This window comes from Mesocricetus auratus, unplaced genomic scaffold, assembly GCF_017639785.1.
Source record: "Mesocricetus auratus isolate SY011 unplaced genomic scaffold, BCM_Maur_2.0 Super-Scaffold_100004, whole genome shotgun sequence".
Lineage (NCBI taxonomy): Eukaryota > Metazoa > Chordata > Mammalia > Rodentia > Cricetidae > Mesocricetus > Mesocricetus auratus.
In genome coordinates, this window is record NW_024429189.1 from 4,708,283 (window position 1) to 4,728,132 (window position 19,850).

The 19,850-nt window shown below is 54.1% G+C and overlaps 1 protein-coding gene and 1 long non-coding RNA gene across 5 annotated transcripts in view; one reads left to right on the top strand and one right to left on the bottom strand.

The window, feature by feature from the left end:
• Positions 1-8: 8 nt before the first annotated feature.
• LOC121140317 lies at positions 9-9,315 on the top strand. Of its 3 annotated transcripts, XR_005877097.1 has the most exons (7): positions 9-958; positions 4,499-4,581; positions 4,871-4,952; positions 5,618-6,682; positions 6,769-6,918; positions 7,268-7,616; positions 7,907-9,315. It is a non-coding gene; the product is annotated as an uncharacterized LOC121140317 (long non-coding RNA). The 3 variants fall into 3 exon arrangements; XR_005877096.1 differs by lacking the exon at positions 9-958 and having other exon boundaries at positions 2,893-4,581; XR_005877095.1 differs by lacking the exon at positions 9-958 and having other exon boundaries at positions 2,893-4,952.
• Positions 1,304-19,850, bottom strand: part of Adamtsl2 (ADAMTS like 2) — a 32,785-nt gene continuing 14,238 nt past the window's right edge. The window contains exons 10-19 of one of the 2 annotated variants that reach the window (XM_005085400.4): positions 18,303-18,660; positions 16,251-16,620; positions 11,792-11,889; positions 8,666-8,792; positions 7,439-7,652; positions 7,200-7,355; positions 6,439-6,609; positions 5,556-5,732; positions 2,751-2,895; positions 1,304-1,992 (exon numbers count right to left, since the gene is read on the bottom strand). In XM_005085400.4, the coding sequence (XP_005085457.1) occupies positions 1,874-1,992; positions 2,751-2,895; positions 5,556-5,732; positions 6,439-6,609; positions 7,200-7,355; positions 7,439-7,652; positions 8,666-8,792; positions 11,792-11,889; positions 16,251-16,620; positions 18,303-18,660 (1,935 nt within the window). In that variant the 3' untranslated portion in view covers positions 1,304-1,873. Of the gene's footprint in view, positions 1,993-2,750; positions 2,896-5,555; positions 5,733-6,438; positions 6,610-7,199; positions 7,356-7,438; positions 7,653-8,665; positions 8,793-11,791; positions 11,890-16,250; positions 16,621-18,302; positions 18,661-19,850 lie in introns of those variants that run through there. The other variant, XM_040745167.1, reaches the window with a different exon arrangement.

The following is a 19,850-nucleotide window of genomic DNA, read 5'->3' on the forward strand; positions in this document are numbered from 1 at the left end:
GGTGAGTTCCAGCTCTACCCAGAGGGGCTGTAACAGCTTTCAGGCAAAGAGGGCATCATAACAAGCCACCCTTGATCTCCAGTGCCCCCGGTGGCCTTCAAGGTCGTTGTTAACCAACCTGAAGAGCAGATTGAACACGACGGGCTATGCTTCTTGAGGACAAGTGGCTGACTGTCCCTGAGCTGGCATCAGCGTAGTGGTGCACTCAAAAGAGATGAAGCTAGCCAGTACTGGTGGTGTACCTGACACAGCCCAGCATAGTTAGGAATAAAGGCCAACAGAGAGGGAGGAAATTGGGAGGAAGGAGCCGGGCAGAGGGGTAACGATGGGACTCGGGTGTGGCAGAGACTCCAACCCCCAAGACACAAGGAAATTGCTCTGTCGGAGCCCAGCTGATGACCTGAAGAACAACCGTCTCCCAAACTGCTAACTTCTGGGTTTGGGGGAAGAAAACAAAATCTGTAGGAGCAGCTATCTTGATTCAGTCCCTGTGGTACAGGCACCCAGAGAAGCAATAACACACTGGGCTGCGTTGCTGCCTCAGGTTCCCCCCAAAACCCTAAGCCCTTCAGGAACAGAGCTAAGCGGCAGACCTGTCCAGGGCAGACTGACCCCAAAGCACAGGAGACAGCCACCAGCCTCTCTGCTACCTGGTCCAGAGGACTCCTCGGTGTTGAGACTAACCAAGGCCATCTCAGACTAAGCCCCGTCTTCCCCTGCCTCACTGGAGGCTGTGTGTGTGTGCATGTGTGTGCATACCCGCATGTGTGCGCTGTTTTCTTTTCCACTCTCTTCCACTCAAGAAAAGCCGGACTGAAGCAGCACCTCCCAATAGTCCCCTGGTGTCTCTGCACCCACAAGGAGCCATCCTGATGTGGGAAGCTGTGCATGTGGCCCTGAGGATGGTCCTCAGGGAGTTGTAGATGGCCTTACATGAAACCTGAGCCCACAGTTCCAGGTACTCTTGACCCTATCCTGTATCTTCTAGCGTTCCTGTTCCCTCTGCCCCCCCCCCCAGCATTCCTGTAACCCTGCGATCCATCCCAGCCATAAGCCCCGGACCGAGGGCAGCTAAAAAGAGGCTAGAGATTCATGCAAGATTCTACCTCAACACTGCCCCGCGGCTCGCGGCACCCGTCTGTGCACACTCCTTGCTCTTCTGGGTGCCTTTGTCTGTTTTCTGCCCTGATGCCGCCCATCTCTGCACCCACTGTCCAGCAAAGGACCCTGTACAGCCTCCCTGAAGCTTCTGAGGCTGCCCACCGTTCCCGCCCCAAGTGAGTGAAACCCCAGCACACTGCCATAAATACAGCCACTTTATTAACATGCACCAGTGAGTAGTGAGGAGGGTGGCAGGGACACCGCAAGAACAGGGGCCGTCCCTTCCATCCAGCACAGGAAGTCCAGGAGGGGAGGCACGGCGGCACTAATGCCTTAGGACGGGGTACCTTCAATACTTCCAGAGCCAGGGGGCAGCCTGGGCTCCTCAGCTGACCCAAGACCCCTCCTTGCCCAAGGTGGCCAAAGAAGGGAGACTCTCTCCTTCCTGGGTCATCTGCAAGTCACTTTGAGAGGGTTCTTCCTCCTCAGAGAAGGGCCTGGAAAACGGGCAGGTACTGCCTACTCTGGGCCCTCTCGTGTGGGCGCAGACACAGGATCCTAAGAGTTCATGCACAGCCTCCAGCAGCAGGAGAAGGGGCCGGTGGGCACCGGAGGCTCTCTCCCAAGGCAGAGACAGGGCCGCAGTGTCAAAAGCCCCTTCTTGTCAGTTGTGCTCTGTGTCACGTCTTCACAGCCCAGGATCTCCTGCAGGGTGGGCGTCCGGCGAGAGCCCCAGGCTGGGGTGCTCAGGTCTCAGGGGCTATAGCACCAGCTAGGAATGGGGAGGCCTGCAGGAGCGACAGCAGGCTTTGCTGTAGTACCAGTGGCTGCAGAGGTTCACTTTGATGGCCAGTGCGCAGTTGGTGCCCGGCTGGTCCTGGCAGCTATCATCTGGGGACAGGACACAATACAAGGGGGAGAGATGAAATGCCAGGAGATCCAAGGGGAACAGCTCCTGGGGTCCCCAACTCTTGCCTCATTGAGGACATCCCAAGAGTCACAACAGAACAGGTCAACAGATGAGCCTCCCAGCCTAGGTCCAGAGCACCCCAGCTACTACAGATTTTCAGTTCTGTGTCTCAGCTATCCCTTTATTAGTCCAAGTCCCTCTCCAGGAAAATATTGACCTCACTAGGTGGTTTAATCTGATCACTTGGGGGGTAAAACCTTAGGATTTGGGAGAGTCCCTGGTCCCTTCTGAAAAGTCCAAGCCCTTCCAGGGCCTGTGGGTTCCTGTCTCCACGCATCAGTATTCCCAAAAATATAATCCACGTGCCCCTGCATTTGGCATCCACTTTGGAGACTGGACCTTGTCTGTCTTTCCAAGCCCAAGCAAGAAACCACGTAGCTCCTGCCTCCCTGCCTCCTGAGAGTCGTACCTGCTGCTCGGGTCAGGTCGTCCCGGTCCCTTGTTCCACAGTTTACCCCAACCAAACTTCAGATCAGTGCTTTTTCCAAGACACAGGTCTTTGCATGTGTTCCCAGAGTCCCAGGCAGGCCTCCCCCTCAGAGAAGACCGCTCCTGAAGATGCACCTGTGCATTTCTCTAGCTGCTTCCTTTGACTAATGCCTGTGGGTCCTCTAGACCCTAGCTCTGCCCACAGCTCCCGCTGGCCCCCACCCTGTGCACAGACTCTTTTTTTCCTCACCTGGGGGCTCTGTGGGACATGGCTGCAGGTCACAGGCCTGCCTGCCGACGGGCTTCACCAACGGGTCACATCCTCGGACAATGTCGGTTCCCTGATAACACTTCACGTCTCTCATCCTCACGCCTACCCCACATGTCTTGGTGCACTGGTGTGGGACAGACAGACAGACAGACCAGTGGGTACACAGCAGGGCTCCGCATGGTAACAGAGACAGGGAATCTCACCGCCCAGCATCCTTCCTTCTGCACCCTAACTGTCCATAGGCTGGCCCAGGACACACCCGCTCCTTGGAATCTGGAGCCTGCGCTGGGGTTGAGCAGAGGTGACTGGAGGGAAGGCACTGTCTGGCTTCTCGGCCTCAGTTCTCCTGGCTCCATTATGAGAGGGTTCCAGCCATGACCTGATGGGTGCTCAGGTTCCATCTGTCCCAGATTAGTGACACAGAGAGTTTGCCATGGACCAATCAATGCAATTTCCAGGGCCACCACACTGAGTCCAGATGTTCCCCTCAGAAAGCCTGCTGAGCTGCCCAGAATACCAGGGACAGCTGTTGACCCCAAATGCCCTGGTGTTCCCCTGCCAAGATCCCGTAGGCAGTGGTTCCCTGATGTGGTGACCCCACATCACCCAGGCGTGCCTTGAACCTGAGGTATGGGGAGGCCCCTACCCCAGGCTCACCCTAGTCTGGTTACCAGACACAGCCGATGAAGGCTGGCACGAGGCCACCCGCCTGCTCACCAGCCCTGAGGAGAGGAGAGGCTGGCTTGGCACAGGGGATCAGAGGACGCTCTTCCTTTGCAGAGGCCCCTGAAGATAAGTGGGCTCCCAGCAGGTCCTAACACCTGCTTCTCTGTCCCTGGATATGGATGGGACAGAACAATTGGGTGAACACTGATCTGATGCATCACGACGGGGCAGCTATAGGGAAGGACACTGCCCCAGCCAGGAGCAGAAAGCGCAGACTCCCTTATATCCAGCATAGTGTTCCATCTGCTCCTGCTATCTCCTCAGGGCAATGTGGGAAGCACCCCTTGCTCACGGCTACTTTGGGGATCCTCCTTATTTATCCTCCTCCCCTCCCATTGTCCAACTTGGTCCTTGACTTAGGCTCTGTCCACACAGCTACCCTAAGACCAACGTTATTCTCAAAGTACATGAATTATTGGGCTGCTCTGACCACAGCCAGACCTCCAGCTAGGCCTAGTCAGTTCAGAGGGGATCATCACTTCAGAGGTACCTAGTGTCTCTACCTGCTTCCCCTAATGATACTTGCTGGTCCTCAAGCTCCGCCGCACACCCTCTAGGCAATCGCAGCCCTACCTCCCTTCCTCCTTACCTTCAGGGTGATGGGAATTGGTGGGCACCACAGTGTGTGTGTGTGTGTGTGTGCGTGTGTGTAAGAACTCTGGAGTTCCCAAGCCCATGCTTGAGAAGGACAGCAGCTGGGGCCTCACCTCACAGAGCCCTTGGACTTTCAAGTCTTGAATTTGTAACCCATCCATCCCAGAATCTGAGCCCAGATAGGACATATGTGTTGGGGTATTGGACACTATAGAACATCACAATGGAGGCTCTGGGCTCCAGGCCCCATCTGGTACTCTACTACAATTCCTAAGCATTCAGAATTGACCTATGCGGGAACCAAAACCACAGACAGCTTGAAACCCTTGGTTACCCAGTCCTGTCCCGTCCTCTGCCTTCCCCAGGGATGCTTAAAGATGGTTCTGGACTCCCCTTATCTTGCACAGGACAGATGCTGTTGCTATGGGATGGCGAGGAGGAGGAAACGGCATGTAGATGTTGATGTGCGTTAACAGAAGCTGGCGTCTAGGTATGACTGTGTCTGTGGTGTTAGGAAGGCTGGGGATGCTGACATACCTCAGGGAGTGACGTGACTCCTCAGGCAGGGTGAGGAGCAGCTGAGGTGCAGTTACCTCGATGTAACCATCCGAGGTTACACAGGGAACCCCTCCCACCATGTGGGCAGAGGACCCTCTCATCCTCCTACTCACTGCTTCTCTGCCTATCCATCGCTTGCCTGTGAATTGAGGCTACTCACGCCTTAGGCTCCTTGCCCTGGACTCCTGAGATGGACCAGTTTGCACCCCTTCCCTTTGCAGAGTCCTCAGCCCCATGTCTAACACTCCTTAAACTCGGGCCCCAAGCTGGAAAACTCTTGTCAACTTCAGTTTCTTCCTCTCGGTAAGTAACAATTGGAAAAGAGATCTGGGGACAAGTGCTGGGCCGCAGCTGCCCTCAGTGACCTCTGTGGCAACAGGTGACGGTCAGAGAGCTCAGCTCTATCCTGCCTTACGTGCTAAGGAGCCTGTAGAACGGAGCAAGGGGTCCGGACAGCCTGCTGCTCTGCCCTCTGACCTAGGGCTCACATTCTGCCACTTGTATGCCCAAGTCTCATGCCTCTGCCTTAGCCATGCCTCAGCCAATCTTACCCTCTGTGTCCACCGGGACTGCACTACCCTTTGGAGAATATCAGGCATACTTGCTACCAAACACAATGCTTAAAAGCCTCATTTTTTTTTTAAGCCAAAAGTGACCAGGCTCAGACAGGCACACAAAAAGAGCTGTAGGGACACCAGGATAAGATCAGCAAAGGCTTCCAGGCAGTGGTGGCTCTCCACCAGCTGATCTAGAAGCATCTGGGGGCAAGCGTCCTGGCTGACTGAGGCTTGGAGGAAGGCTTGATGGGCATGGGCCAAGATGGAAGTTACGTGGCAGGATCAGCACCTAGGCCTGGCTTAAAGCAGCTGTGTGTGTGTGGGGGGGGGGGGGGGGGGAGTTGCTCACCTCTGACCAGGGGCTGGTGTACCACTTGAAGCATGGTCTCTCAAAGCACGTGCTCTCCTCAGGGGGCTTCCTGGACAGCCCACACTCAGGACCACTGCGCATCTGAGGCTTCCCATTGGCCAGCTCCATGCAGAGAACCAACCGCTTTTTCACGCCACGCCCACAGGTAGTATTGCACTGAAAGGGGCCAGACAGGATGGGTCAGTGACCCCGAAGCCCAGAAAACCAGAACCTGACACAGCACCCCTGGTGGCCAAGGCTCCGTCAATGATATCTGGGTAAAAGGCAAGGGCTTTCAACAGGGGAGATTGGCTGACGACTCTTTGTTCGGTAACCGTTTGGCCCCATCCAGATTTGATCAAAAGCAATCAGGCCCAAACCATCTGTTTTGAAACAAATTGGCTAATGTAATTTGGCCAAGGATGATCAGGCCAAAATCAATTCTGCAGAAAGCAATTTGGCCCAAGATTATTTAGTTAACAGTGGCCTGCCTGAAAAACACTGACTGAGAGCAATTGTCTGAAATGGCAAGTTAGTGACAAGGACATGTTGGGGCAGAAGACAAATGGGTTGTGATGGCGAAAGGTCATCAAGACCCTGTGGGCTGAAAGTGTGTGCAACCAACACACCCTGTCTCTTTGTGTCCACCAGAGCAGGGCTCAGAGAGAAACTCTGCGGGGGTCCTGCAGACATCCCCGGGGGAGGAGACAGGAAGCGGCCTTACTATCTCTTTGACCTTTTTTTCCAAGTTAATTATTAGTTAATTGTTCTTCATAGCTTGTCATGAATTCCTCCCTGTGACCTGCTGTTGACACTCGGGCCACTTCTCCCCATCCCCTCTGTGATCCAGAGAGAGGCTCCACGCAGACCCCAGGATACTCACCCTCTCCCAGTCTTGAGCCAGCCAGTGGGCCGGGCAGTTCTTGTCCCCACAGGGGTGGATGGCCAGAGGCTTCGTCTCCATCTGGCACTGAGACTCCGGGACTACCCGTCCATCGCTGGTCTTACAGTACACGTGCCTGATCGTCCGGCCCTGCCCGCAGCTTCCGCTGCACTGGAATAAGGAGCCACAGGGCCCGGTTGAAGCAGGGACCATCCCGCAAGCCCCCGACCCGCATCATCCCCGAGTAAGAGAAACAGCCTCCAGGGCAGTGCAGGGGAAGCAGTTTCCACGGTAACCGCTTTTGAAATAACATTTCTGCTCTAATTACAGAAATAACATGTTCAGTGCAAAACACACACAGAGAAAAGCACAGCTCAAAAGGTCACCCGAGCCCCCGCCGCAAGAGAGGACCCTACCTAGCAGATGAGCAGCCCTGTTCCAGATGAGAGAAACAGATGGAGACAGAGACAGGAAGGGAAAGTAAGCAGAGAGACAGAGCCGGGGGAAGGCATGCACACTGGAAGATGGGGAGAAGGAGATATGTAGTCACAGGAGGTGGAAACAGAGGTGCCATAGTGGGATGGTTATGTCCACTCTGGTTTCTGGGCAGGGGTTTGAGTCCCTGGAAGAGTGGAAGGGGGGTCATTGTACTTTTCTCCTGGTGCCTTCACTACAGATAGATGGGAAAACTGAGGATCAGAAAGGCGAGGCCTCAAGGTCAGGGACCCGTCACTAGCCCCATGCCCCGAATCTAGCCTCACCGGTCCCCAGTCTGACACAGTCCATTGGCGGTCACAGGGAGGCCCTGTGCAATTCTTCTCTCCCACAGGCCTGGTGCTGGGGTCACACAGTTTCTCGTCCTCGGAGCAGCGGATGTCTCTGGTCACGACGCTGCGCTCTCCACACTTGGCTGTACACTGCGAGGAAGCCGGGGTGGGAAGCCTCATGACGGGTCTGTTCTCGGGCACGGGCCTCCACCCCAGCAGCGGCACACTCTCACCTCTGACCACTCAGACATCTCCCACTGTGGCCCACAGGCCGGGTTGCGGCATATCTTGCGCTCCTCGGGCCGCACGGCCTCCGTGGCCTCACACAGGTCGCTGTACACGGAGCTGTCAAAGCCAGGGGACAGCATCTTCCAGCAGCGCACGATGCGGAACTGATGGCCCTCACCACAGGTGCGTGAGCACTCGCTCCAGCTGCTGGTCTCCCACCTGCCTCAGGAGTGAGGACAGCCCTCAGTGGCCCCAAATCACACAGGCCAAACCGGACTGGAGGGAGGTGAGACCAGCCAGTGGGGACTGTGCCCATGATAACCCTGTGTTAGGTAGCCCTAAGCAGAATGTCAGGAGAGTGTCCTGCAGGTACCCATGGCCTTCAGGGACCTGGCCACCTTCACCAACCCTCACCTCCAACCCTTCCTCCTTTGTCCTTTCTGTCCCCTGCTCCCATTCCGTCTACTCTTCAGGTTCATACTCCAGTGTCCCGGAGCCCCAGACCTCATTTGCCCTGCGGGGTCACACAGGTGACCGTGGCCCCTTCTGGACTCTGATTCTTCGTGGCAATGGTGGAAGTCCAGCTCTACACCCAGAGAAGGCGTCTCCAGTGTGCAGGGTGACCACCCATCTCCAACCCTATGCTGTGTGGGGTTATAAAAGACTGTGTTCCTCCATGCAGGTCCTCTGAGAAGACATACTTGGAGAAGAATCTAAGTCAAGTGCAGGCCAGCTCTGTGGTCTTTTGTTCCAGAAAGGAACAAATGCTCAGATGTAGCAGCCGGAAGAAAAGAAGGAATGTGGCCATGTTGGGGAGCCAGAAATACATGGCTCCTTGGAAGCAACACCAAGGCTCCGCTTCTGCCTTGAAGACAAGATAAGAGGCATGGGGGCTGGAAAGATGAGGCTCCACTCATATTTCAGGGATGTGGGTCTTCCCTAGCTTATAGAGATCCTAGCCTTGTAGGTCAGCCCAGGTACAAAGACAGCCCTCTAGAATAGGGAGCAATGTGGAAAACACATTGTGGTGGAAAGTATTTAGTGACCATCCCATGTGCTCTGCTCTGCTCCCTACATGGTCCCACAGCTTAGCTCATAACAGGAGCAAAGCAGAGCGTGTGCGTGTGTGTGCACACGCACACACACACACGCGCACACACACACACACACACACACACACACACACACACACGCTCATTCTGTCACCCAGCTGGGTGCTCAAGGACAGGTACCTGGGCTGGCACTCCCTCCCAGCGCAGAATTCGTGGACAGGCTCAGGACGGGTCAGGGCATCACAGTAGCTGTCATCCACCTCCACACCATCATAGCGAACACACATGGCATACGTGGACATGACTCCTAGGTTTGGAGCAACGCGAAAGTCCGTAAACTGTGTGGTTAACAGCAAATACCTTACAGTCTTGGATGGGTCACATGACCACTCAGAGATCTCTGCTTCTTGGGTTGGGGATAGTAATAACCTAGATCTGGAGGTGGGGAAGCTCTGTGGACCAGAGTCTCAGGATCTGACCTCTGACCTCTTTCTTTGCCCAGCTAAGGCATCTCGCTCACCTGCTACAAACCTAGATGAGCCTTTTGGAGGCAGAGTAAGATACACCCAGGTATTCTGATGTGCATCTGTCTGTTAAACCCCACTGTAGGATATGAGCAGGCAAGCAGGTAGGAAAAAACAAAAACATTGCAGCACTTGATAGCCCTGCTCAAGATATCAGACTAGGAGCCCCAGCTCTTACTGAAGATCTCCTAACTAGCACCTCCATGTCTTTAACTACCTCTGTGGCTTTTCTGGGATTCCTGAATTCTAAAATCACTTGGGAATAGGGAGGGATACACACATTAAAAATAAAAAGACTTCTCCCAACCATATGGATTTCCTGGACCTACCTCCTACACCTAAGAGCAAGCCTGCATGTGGGCTGTCTAAAGGGTGAGTATGCCCTGCCCCAGAGCAAGGTATACCAGGATTGTGCGTGGCTGGGGAAAGCCAGTGTGGAGCTGTATGCGTAAGAGCCTCCTGGGGTTTTCGGAGCATCTGCCTTCCCAGGGTATCTGAACCCCAGTGGCTTCTGCTGCTCCAAACCCCAGTCCTAGACAGAACCATGGAGCCTGTGAAGAAGCCATGTGTGTGTGTGTGTGTGTGTGTGTGTCTGTGTCTGTGTCTGTGTCTGTCTGTCTCTCTATCTCTCTGTCCCTCTTTGTGTGTGTCTGTATGTGTGTGTGTCTGTGTGTTTGTGTCTGTGTGTCTGTGTGCATCTGTCTCTCTGTCCCTCTGTGTGTGTGTCTGTGTGTATGTTTGCCTATCTGTATCTCTCTCTGTCTCTGTGTGTGTGTGTGTGTGTGTGTGTCTGTGTCTGTGTCTGTTTGTTTCATGAAAGCCAAGCCAGGCTGCAATTACTGGCTCCTCCCCGCCAGCACTGGGTTGTGCATTCTTCAGCCTGCTGGGAAAGGAGGCAGCTTCCTGGCCAGGTCTACTTGGAACATTTCAGGCCTCAAAGACACTAGTTCTGGGACCCAGAGACATACAGACAGGGCTGGAGACTTGTGCAGCTGCCCCAAGTACCTGGTTATGCATTGACATGGAATGGAAACACACAGCAGGGCCAACCAGACTCGTCATGGCCCCAGATTGCTCATCTCCAGAATGGGAAATTTCCAGAAAGGCTACAAGATCAAAATGCCACTTTTCTGGGCCCCTTTTCCTTACACCTGTCTTGAGCAGGGAGCTTTCAAAACTTCCTAAAACCACAGAGCCCTTACCTTGTTCTGAAGTGGGCTTTGCACCCTGATATATGAAACAGACAAGACCAGATGTCCATCCCCAGTAATGGTCCTACCAATTTCCTTGATCCTGGGAAGTTTTGCTGTGCCCTGGGAGATTGAGGGACAGTCTAGGAGCCATACTCCAAAGCCCAGTCCAAGACATTTAGGAACAGCATTGCCGTTCCAAAAGAACAAACTTAAGACCCTCACATGGATGGGCTCAGGGTGCAGAGAAGACAGGCCCCACAACCTAGCCCAGCCTTGAGAAGGGGTTTCAGCATGAGGAAAGGGGGAGAGAAGCCGGTGCGCCCAGGACTCTCTACAGGTCATCTGCAGACATCGTGTGCACCCACAGCTGGCAAAACCCACATACCGTGGCCTGGCTTTTCAACAAGGTTGCAGCTGTGCACATCAAATTGAAGTCCTGGCAACACAGGGTTTTCCAAGCAACTAATGAGGTTAGGCAAAAGGGGGCCGAGACAGTGAGTTGTCCACAGTGTGGACCCTTCTCTGTCCTTCCTGTTAGTGTTACTCAATTGGGTCAGTGCCTCCTAAGGTGACAGAAGCCTCTCTGCTTCTGATATTTGTCTAAAGCAGAACTCATCCCTTCCCTAATATCAGATCTGTCCTATTTCCTTTCTTCTTGTGTCCTGCTCTGCACTGTGGGCAGCATACAACAGCCCAGCTTCCTGTCCTGGCCACTGTGTAAGTGTTGAAAGACAATAGTGTCATGCTCTCCCTGGAGACATCATCTAGCAGGACTCATTCATCAGGCCCCTTGCCACCAAGACTGCCTCAACCTGGAGACATCTCAAGTGATGTCACCTCCCCAGCTTCCAGAAAGTTTCCACTGTCACAACACATGGGAAGTCCCACAGCCAGGGTGGCTAGAAGGATCCATAGTGTGCCCACACCCAGCTTCAACAGGCTGCGAGAAGCTGAGGCCACAGCACCTGCCATGAAGTTTGGTCCTGTGAAAAAGGCAGGTCACAGGGCTCATCTGGGCTGCTTCTGGGCTAGTGCCAGCTTCAGCCTTGCCTTGGAGCCCTACAGTGGGGCAATGGTGCTCAGTGGCTGAATTTATACGAGGCTGGTTGTTTCTTCTCATTTATCCCACAAGCACCTTTGCCAAGGCAGATTCCATTTTACAGCTAGAAGTCAGTAGCAATTTGCTGAGAGCCTGGGGTATGATACAGTAGTCAGTGTGGTTCAAATGCTCCCCCACCCCAAGCTGTTTGCTTGCTTCCAAATTGTTGAGTACAGGGCATCGTTGCGCGTTTGGGGGCAGGGCCGGCGTGAGCAGAACCTCAAAGCTGAAGGTCCCCCATCTTCACTATGAAGAATCCCTCTCCTGAGATGTTAGAGAATAGTTAAGGCTGACAGAGGGGCCTGGACCTGATTGTCATTCTGCATGCCGTGGGAACGAGGGTGCTCTTGGGACCCTCCAACTCCTGCCATCCCGTTCCTCCTCCCAGACCAAGAAGCCAGGCAAACTCCCAGGAAGTGGGTTGGGACGGAAGAGAATGGAGAGCCTCTCAGGCTCAGAGAAGGCGCCCCAGTGGCTCTGGGCTCAGTACCTGTGGTGCATGTGGCGCTGCAGGGCTCATGGGATGAGAGCTTCCATCTGTACATGTCAGCTGGGCTCACACCTTGTTTGCGCGCCTTGGGTCTGGTCCTGAAACAAGGTCAGAGAGTGTGGTAAGAGAGCTAGATGCCCGGAGACTTCCTTCTCAAGCAGATGGACGCCCCTCCGAGGCTCCACTCTCCTAAAGACGGTGCCCTCTATGAAGCCCAGGGCTCCCACCCCTAGAACAACAACAAAGAGACACACATGTTGGCACTGAGCGTGCATTTCCCGTCTCAGGAACCGAACGAGCACTCTGTTGGTTCAGAGGCACCCTGAGCCATGAGGGGACTCACCAACATTGCAACCGCCTCTTTAGCCCTCACACGCTTCTCGCCGCATCTCACATCGGCCAGCGGATTCCTTCTTCCCACCCCAGAAGGAATCTCAGAAGGCCCCTGGGGGCTGAGATGTTCCAGAATTTTCCCCAGCTGCTGCCCTCAGCTGCGGTTCTGATGAATGGGGACACCAGCCATTCAGCTTCCAATTTTCAAACTCACAAAGCCCAGCTGCAGGAGGCAGAGCGGCCTAGTCCCGTACTGCAGCTCAGGTCAGCGATGGCTGCACAGGCCAGCTGGGGGCCGGCCGGCCAACAGCTATGATTCTTGGCCAGAACTCTGGCGGCCATAGCCAAGTATTGTTAGGACTGTTAGCTTCTTTGAACCAGCCTCAACACCCTCTGTGCAGGCTATTTGGGACTCTGCAGGGGGAGGAAGAAGCTGTGCGGAATTATCTCCACCCAGAACGTCTGCTCAATACAGCCCCTGAGTCCCATGACCCCCGTAGCCAAGAAGAGCAGTTGAGGCCCCTGCTCTGTCGATAGCAGCTTCCTTAGGCTGCGTAGGCCAACTCCACTTTCCTTGGAACTAAGAGGGCCTAGCTAAAGGCTGTGCACTGACACCTTTCACGGGACTTAAATGGACTGGTCTCCTTCCTGGGGACTACAGTCACTGGAGGATTGTGGGTGTTATAGGCCATTACATTCTAAAAGCCATTCTGGCTGAATCTGTGGCAGAGACATCTGTCAGGACTGTTAGTCAAGTGGGTGAGAATTGCACCCGTGTTTTGCTCCGATTGGCTCACGATTCCCAAGAGAGTGCTTTGAGGACGAACGCTGCCCTGATAGCACGTCACGCTCTGCGAACCCAGGAAATGATCTACCAACAGGCGCCTCAGTCGTGACGCTGTGAATTCTCAGAAGGAGAGGTGCCTGCAGGAAGGAGGGAGGCGGGGGTCTGGGACGCCTCTCCTGGGGCTCAGACGGAAGCACCCTTGAGCCAGGTCTATCCAGGGGACGCTGTGCCCTCCTCCCTGATTACAAACAGTACTCTAACATGGAGGAGGGCATCCAAGACACTTCAACTCAAAGCAAAGGAGCCCAGACCTGAGTTCCCAGTGGGACCCACTTAGAGCACCAACTGAGGGTGGGCCAAATCTCTCATTGTGGAAGAACTGGGGAGAAGAATCAGTCCATAAGACTTGACCCGGACAACACCGGAGCTGTCTGGGCCCCCCACACTGCTTTCGGCAGCCTTAAATTCCTTCCAAGAACAAAAAGAGAGAAGATGCAGTCGGTGCAGAAGCTCCTCCGTCTTTATGTAATTACACATTCCCAGCCACAGCCCGCATGACTCATTCCTGACTCAAGAGCTAGCCGCCAGGTTCAAAATAACCCTTGGGATTTTAAGCCCTAAAGGTATTTCTGGAGGGGCTGTCTACACCCACTCTCCAGCACGTGTGGGGTGCTGGGTGCTGCTTGAATCTCAGTACAGCACCTAACAGGTTTCCTTGCTGGAAGGTGCTCCAAGGAGCACCACACCCTAGAAACCATCACCACCCCAATCTGGAAGGGTCCTGCTCTCCACGGTGATGGTTTCCAAGATACCGGTGGCCACTACTTTTGGGTTCTTGCCCAGTGCCTGGCGGGATACAGGCTCCTGAAAGCCCCAGAGAGCAGAATCTCTGAAATGACTGTTTGTTTATAAGTGAACCAGAAACTCTCTTCCTACCCCGCTCCAGGCTTCAGAGAGGGATGTGTGTCTCTGCATCCCAGACGCCTGTTCCCAAAGAGTCTGGTGACAGCCCCTCCCGGGATTGTTTGAAGCCTTTCTAGAAGATGAAAATAGCCCTTCCTTTCTGGGCTGCCCCTTTGATTTCACCCGATCCCAGAGCAGACTCCACTTCCTGTGTTTGGACAACACTCCGAGACATGGCTATTTCGGCTTGGTAGTTTCCCCCAAGGCCTCCCTCAGCCCATTATCTCCCCAGACCATCTTTGGTCCCCAGCAGCAGCATCCTTTGATGGCAGCTGGTTGGGCACCTCGCTGAGCTGCACTTTTCTGAGTGCTGACAATCTGTTTTAATGACTGGCTCTGGGAATCAGTTTGTCCCAGGGGCTAGGGGGACAGGATAAGAAGAGACAGACACTTTGAAATGTGGCTTAGAGATTCTGGACCATGGGCACTCCGTTGGGACCTGCTTAGAGCACCCACTCAAGGTATTCCAAACCTCTCAGGGGGAAAGAAGTAGTCCCTAAGGCCTGATCCAGACAACTTGGAGACACCTGATTGGGCCCTACCCTGCTCTCAACAGCTTGTGTGTGACTTTGGCCTGTGAGGCATTGCATTGCTGGGCCACCAGATCAATGACAGCCAGAGAAGATGAGGCCTAGAAGAGAACAGAGATGTATCCAACTGCCATGAAGTGGCCTGCCCTTCGCTGTACCGCACAAGCACTCGCATAGCCCACATCACAGACAGATAAAAGAGAGGGACTTTGTGCCACCTGACAAACCTACCCAGAGTGCTCGGTTGCTGTCACCACTTGGGCTATGAGTCCTGGGAGGTCCCTCCCCAAATCTCGGAGGCTCTGTGACTAACTGGGAGCATCCATACCTAGGGTCTTTGATGTGCATCATACATGAACACACACACACACACACACACACACACACACACACACACACATATATATTCATCTCTGTTGTCCCCAAGGAAGATACAGAGAGAGCCAGCAGCCCAGAGAGACTGGCTAGGTAACAAAGCAGGTGCTCTCTGATTCAGAACCACCCTGCCCATCACCACTGCCTGTGACTTCTGTAAGTCTCTGATCCTGTGCCCCCAGGGAAAAGCCTGACTTTCATCCCCAGCCACTGGGTCCCCAGAACTAGGAAGAGGCCTATAGAAGCTTTGATGGTTCCAAGGTCAGGGTTAAGTGGCCAGCTCAGAATCCCATCTAGTCAGAGCTCATCAGGCAGGGTCCCTGGTATGCACCAGCCCTTGGAAATAAGGCTTCAGAAAGCAGTGTGAGAGAAGAGGCAACAGCATATCCTCCAGCCTTACTACCCTCAAACCCTAGAAAAGTGTAAGAGGTGGCCTAAACCCTGTCACCCGTCAAATCTTCCATCGAACCCCAACTTCAGCCTCCCTTGATCGGGATAGAGCGCATCTCAAGATTTTGCATGGATTTCCAGGAAACAAAACAAAAGTCAATAGGCTGGTTCCCATCTTCAGTCCTCATCCTCCACCAGAGGCTAAAACTTCTGATCCTGGCTGTTTACAGGAGCCTTGCTGCACACCCAGGCACGCGAGAAATGACTCTAGTAACTGGAGACGTTCTCTGTTACTGGTATGAAACGGCCAGGGTCACCTGCTCCCAAACAGCACAAGCCCAGAAGGCCCCGTTAGCCTAGCCCTGGCTGGGTAGCCATGCCCAGGCCCTCCTCTTTGTGGATCTCCAACCTCACTCTCCATGTCCCCAACCTTGATTCTATGGACATCCCAAGCCATAGCTACTGTCTGCCTGTGACGCCAGCTTACTGCATAGGCCCACTCTGCGAGCAGCTCCAGCCTGTTCCTAACTTTGATTCAGGGACTCCCGTCAGGGGAAGAGCCACAGGTTCCGCTATCATTTTCTCTTTGGTTGGGGTGAGGGCTGCTGTTGAGGCTCCATATTCAACTGAGAGGCTGCAGGTAGAGCCCAACTTGTGCCTACTAACCACGTTTCAATGACTGTCCAGACATAGAACCCAGGACCCCAAATCCTTAGTCTCTGTGCACTCAGCTTGGCCTCCGCTTCTGAGTTCCTAGGAACCTAACAATAAGGGTGGCTGTGATCACTCCCTGATCTATGTACATTAAAGACTGAGTCCATCCCAGCACCAGGAGGCTGTTAGCAGCATAACTCCAGCATGCTTCAACTCATGGTCAGTATTATGAGTTGAAGCAATCACTGCTGGGGACGCATAAGACCCATGAGCCTACCTTTCAGAAAGACATGCTACAGTCCAGGCCCATAACCTCATGTCAAAGTCACAGGGAAGCATGGCTCTCTCTCACTTACCTCCAGGTCCCTGAACCTTCTGGCCAGACCCCCTTGGGAACTAAAACAGGACAAGGAAAAGTGCCTCTTACCTAGCCTTGTGAGTCCTGTTCCCAGACAAGGTGGGGAGGCTGGCACTGGTGTTGGGGAACGGGGCCTCAGAGGAGGTATTGATCCTGTCACTGCTCAGTTCCAGGTAAGACCCATTGATCAGGTAGGCAGCAGGTCCCTCGTTCTCCTCGTAATCCACATAGAGGCTCTCAGCTGGGGAGTTTCTTGGGGCTCCCTGGGAAAAGATGCTGTTCATGGTCTCATTGAGAGAGAACTCTTCCGAGTCAGAGCCAGTGCCCAAGAGCTGATCGGAGATGGCGTTGGCTGAGAGAGGCTCCTGGGAGGTGAAACGCGCATCGACCTCCTGGTCATCCTTGTCCCCTGAGAGAGCTATCCCAGTGGCATTGCGGTCTGCAGAGAGACGGGTGTTTCAATATCCATAGCTGCTAATGTGCTGGTCTTTGCTGCCCCTCCCCCTCCACATTCCCCGGTACGACAGGTGAATTACATAATGGAGATGACTTGGTGGGGCAGTGGAAAAAACTAGGCACTCCCAGGTTCTACTCCATCAGACACAGTTGGCCAACAGCATGAAGTGGAGGAAACCCAGTGGCCATAGCAGAGGGTTAGGCAGTGTCCCCAGAGCCCAGGCTCAGCTGGGGGCTCAGCATAAGATCTGGCTTGGAAAGAGGATCTTTATAGGCTCGTGAAATAATATAAACTGAATTTAGGGTGAGCCCTAAACTTATGACTAGTGTCTGCCTAAGAAGAGCAAACACAGACACATAAACCTCAAATAGTCCAGCATGGGGGAGAAGCATATATGAGCCAGACACCCGGAGCCACCAGCAGCATCCATTTCCTGGGGTCCAGTGCTATCCAAGTGAGTCATGGGGTAGACCAGCTAAAACTGACTTCCGGCTCCAATGGGTGGAAGAGCTGACAGACTACCTCCTCTCTAAGCCCATCTCTTCTGTCAGACTCAGACAACCTGATGGGGTTCACCCTCTGCAGATGTGGGGGTTCACTCTCTGCAGATGTGGGGGTTCACCCTCTGCAGATGTGGGGGTTCACCCTCTGCAGATGTGGGGGCCTACATCCTAAAAATCAGGTAGTGAAGGATCAAAATATCTTGGAAAAAGAATTGCATATTGGCTGGGCCTGGTGGTGCCCAACTTTATCCCAGAACTGGGGAGGCAGAGGCAGAAAGATGGGTCTCTATGAATTTGAGACCAGCCTTCTCTATATAGCAAGTTCCATCGAGATCCTGTCTCAAGGAGGAGGAGAACGAAAAAGAGGAGGAGAAGGAGGGAAGGAGGGGGGAGGAAGAGGAAGAAGAATTACATCTATGTTAAAGCGATTTTTGACAGTTAATACTGACTGTCAACCTGAGACGCCAAGGATATATAGGCTTCTGCACTTGTCTATGAGGAATTGTCTAGATCAGGTCGACTGAGGAGGGAAGGCCTGCCAGAACTGTGGGCAGCACCATCCTGTGTAAAAGGAGACAGTGAACACCAGCTTCCATCTCTCTCTTCTTCCTGACTGTGGATGCAATGTGACCAGCTACCTCAAGCTCCTGCCGCCACGACGGACTGTATTTCCTGGAATTGTGAGCTAAAGAAAGCCTCCCTTCCTTCCTGAAGATGCTTTTCTCAGGCATTTTGTCACAGCAAGCAGACAAGTAACTAATCCACTGATGTATAGGTCCTGTCACGTGTCACCATGCTACGACTTAGTGTCATCGCTAAGCACAGCACACACACACACACTGCATCTAGGGCTGGGGTCAGCTGTGGGGACCAGTGTGCACGGAGGGGTTCTATGCAAACACACCACACTACTGCACACAGGGATTTGAGAAGCTCAGAATTTCGGTGTGCAAGGGGAGTCTATAGTCAGTCTGCAGACTCTGAGCTGCGACTGTATTGCCTCAGACTTCACTCTGTGCCTGCCCAGAGAGAACGTGCAAGCAACTGGCAACTCTCTTGAGCCTCTTCTGCAGGCTTCAAACGGGACCAACACTCTTCACTTGAGGCCTCTATTCCCGGGGAGACCTGTCCTTTCCCATATCCACTCTTCCTCTTTCTCACCTTGGAAGCCCTTGCCCCTGGGAGGTCCCTCACAGACCCCACCGCTGGCTCGCTCGCACACCTCGTTGGTCTCCTGGCCTCTGCTCGGACCCAGCTCTACTGCAGGGGCTGGAGGCTGAAACAGCTTGTTATTGAGGCCCAGCCTCTCTGAGGAGGCCTGGTGGTAGAGCGAGCTGTTATGCTGCATGAAGCCCAGCAGCCTGGCACTGTCCAGCTCCTGGCCCTCGGTGCTCTCTGTGCTCTCGGAGGCTGGCTCGGAGAAGCTATAATAGACAGGCTGTAGGTGGTGCATGTGTGGTGGCTGCAGCAACGTGTACTCGAAGGTGATGGAGGGGCTTTTGCCATTCTGGTTCCACACCTGGGGAAGGAGAAGAAGTGAGACCTGGCTCCTTTCCTCGCCCCTGCTTAGCACCAAATGCCTCTTGAGACAAAAGCAGCCCTGGTCACAGCCGAGTCTTTCCCAGGGAATCACACTTGATCCGAGAATGTGGCCTCATGCAAATGTCCTAGGGCAGCTGTGCCCAGAGACTGTGAATGAGGCGCACCAAAAGGGACAGAGGGGCAGGCCACCTTGGGGACAGAGGACAGGGGCACACTCATGTCACTGCCATCACAGGCCAGAAATCCTAATAGGCACTGGTCTCATCGCATCTGCCCAGGATGCCTAGGGTAGCTGATGTACTAAAATCCAGACCACACCTCCGTTCAAGACAGCATCGAAGGATCAGCTAGCTGGACATGGAGCTCGTGGGAGATAGTCAAGGCCTCTGCAGATGCCACAAGCCAGTGTGGCCTCTCCCCTAGACAGACTTCAAAGTCCGTGTTCCTAGTCACTGCCCTAAGATCTGGGGGCTGGCAGGAGTGGATTTGGCAGTGGGACTAGGGGGCCACAGGGCACACCAAGGCCCTGGAAGGGTGACGACAAATAAACCACAGAGAGCCAAGCTGTGCCAAGATAAGCCAGAGCAGGACACCGGGGGAAGAATGGCCACCACTGGGATGACGTCTCAAGGGTGGCTGGGGACCGGAGCAGGGACTATGGGAGGCATTCCACTGGAGCAAGATGACAAAGAGAACCAACACCATTTCAGGCTGGCCAGATGGCTGCAGGTGTGGTTAAGAGACTCTGATGCCTAGAGCTTCGGTGCAGAAAAGGTGGAAGAGGGGGAACCCACGTCAGCTTCTCGCCCTGCTGGGTCTGCTTCACCAGACAGGGTCAGGCCGGGTCAGTGGGGCCCCACCGCAAAGACAGATCTGGGTCAGGATGCTTGGAAGTGGTGAAATCTCGATTGTCCTGAATGGCCTGGGACTGGGAAGGCACTGTCCTTCCCTCAGCAGCTAATGCTGTCTTAGGAGAGAAGGCGTGAAAAGCTTCCCTTCCTAACCTTGGCCTTCCTCTGGGCCTTGCCTGGTCTCTCCCGAGCACCAGACCAAAGGCTCTGGTAAAGTCACGTCCTTCACACATCAGGAAAGTCCTAGAGAATAGACTGTTCCTCCTGAGGCCCTCTAGGAGAACTCTCACACTCTGGAATAACATGCTGGCCTGCT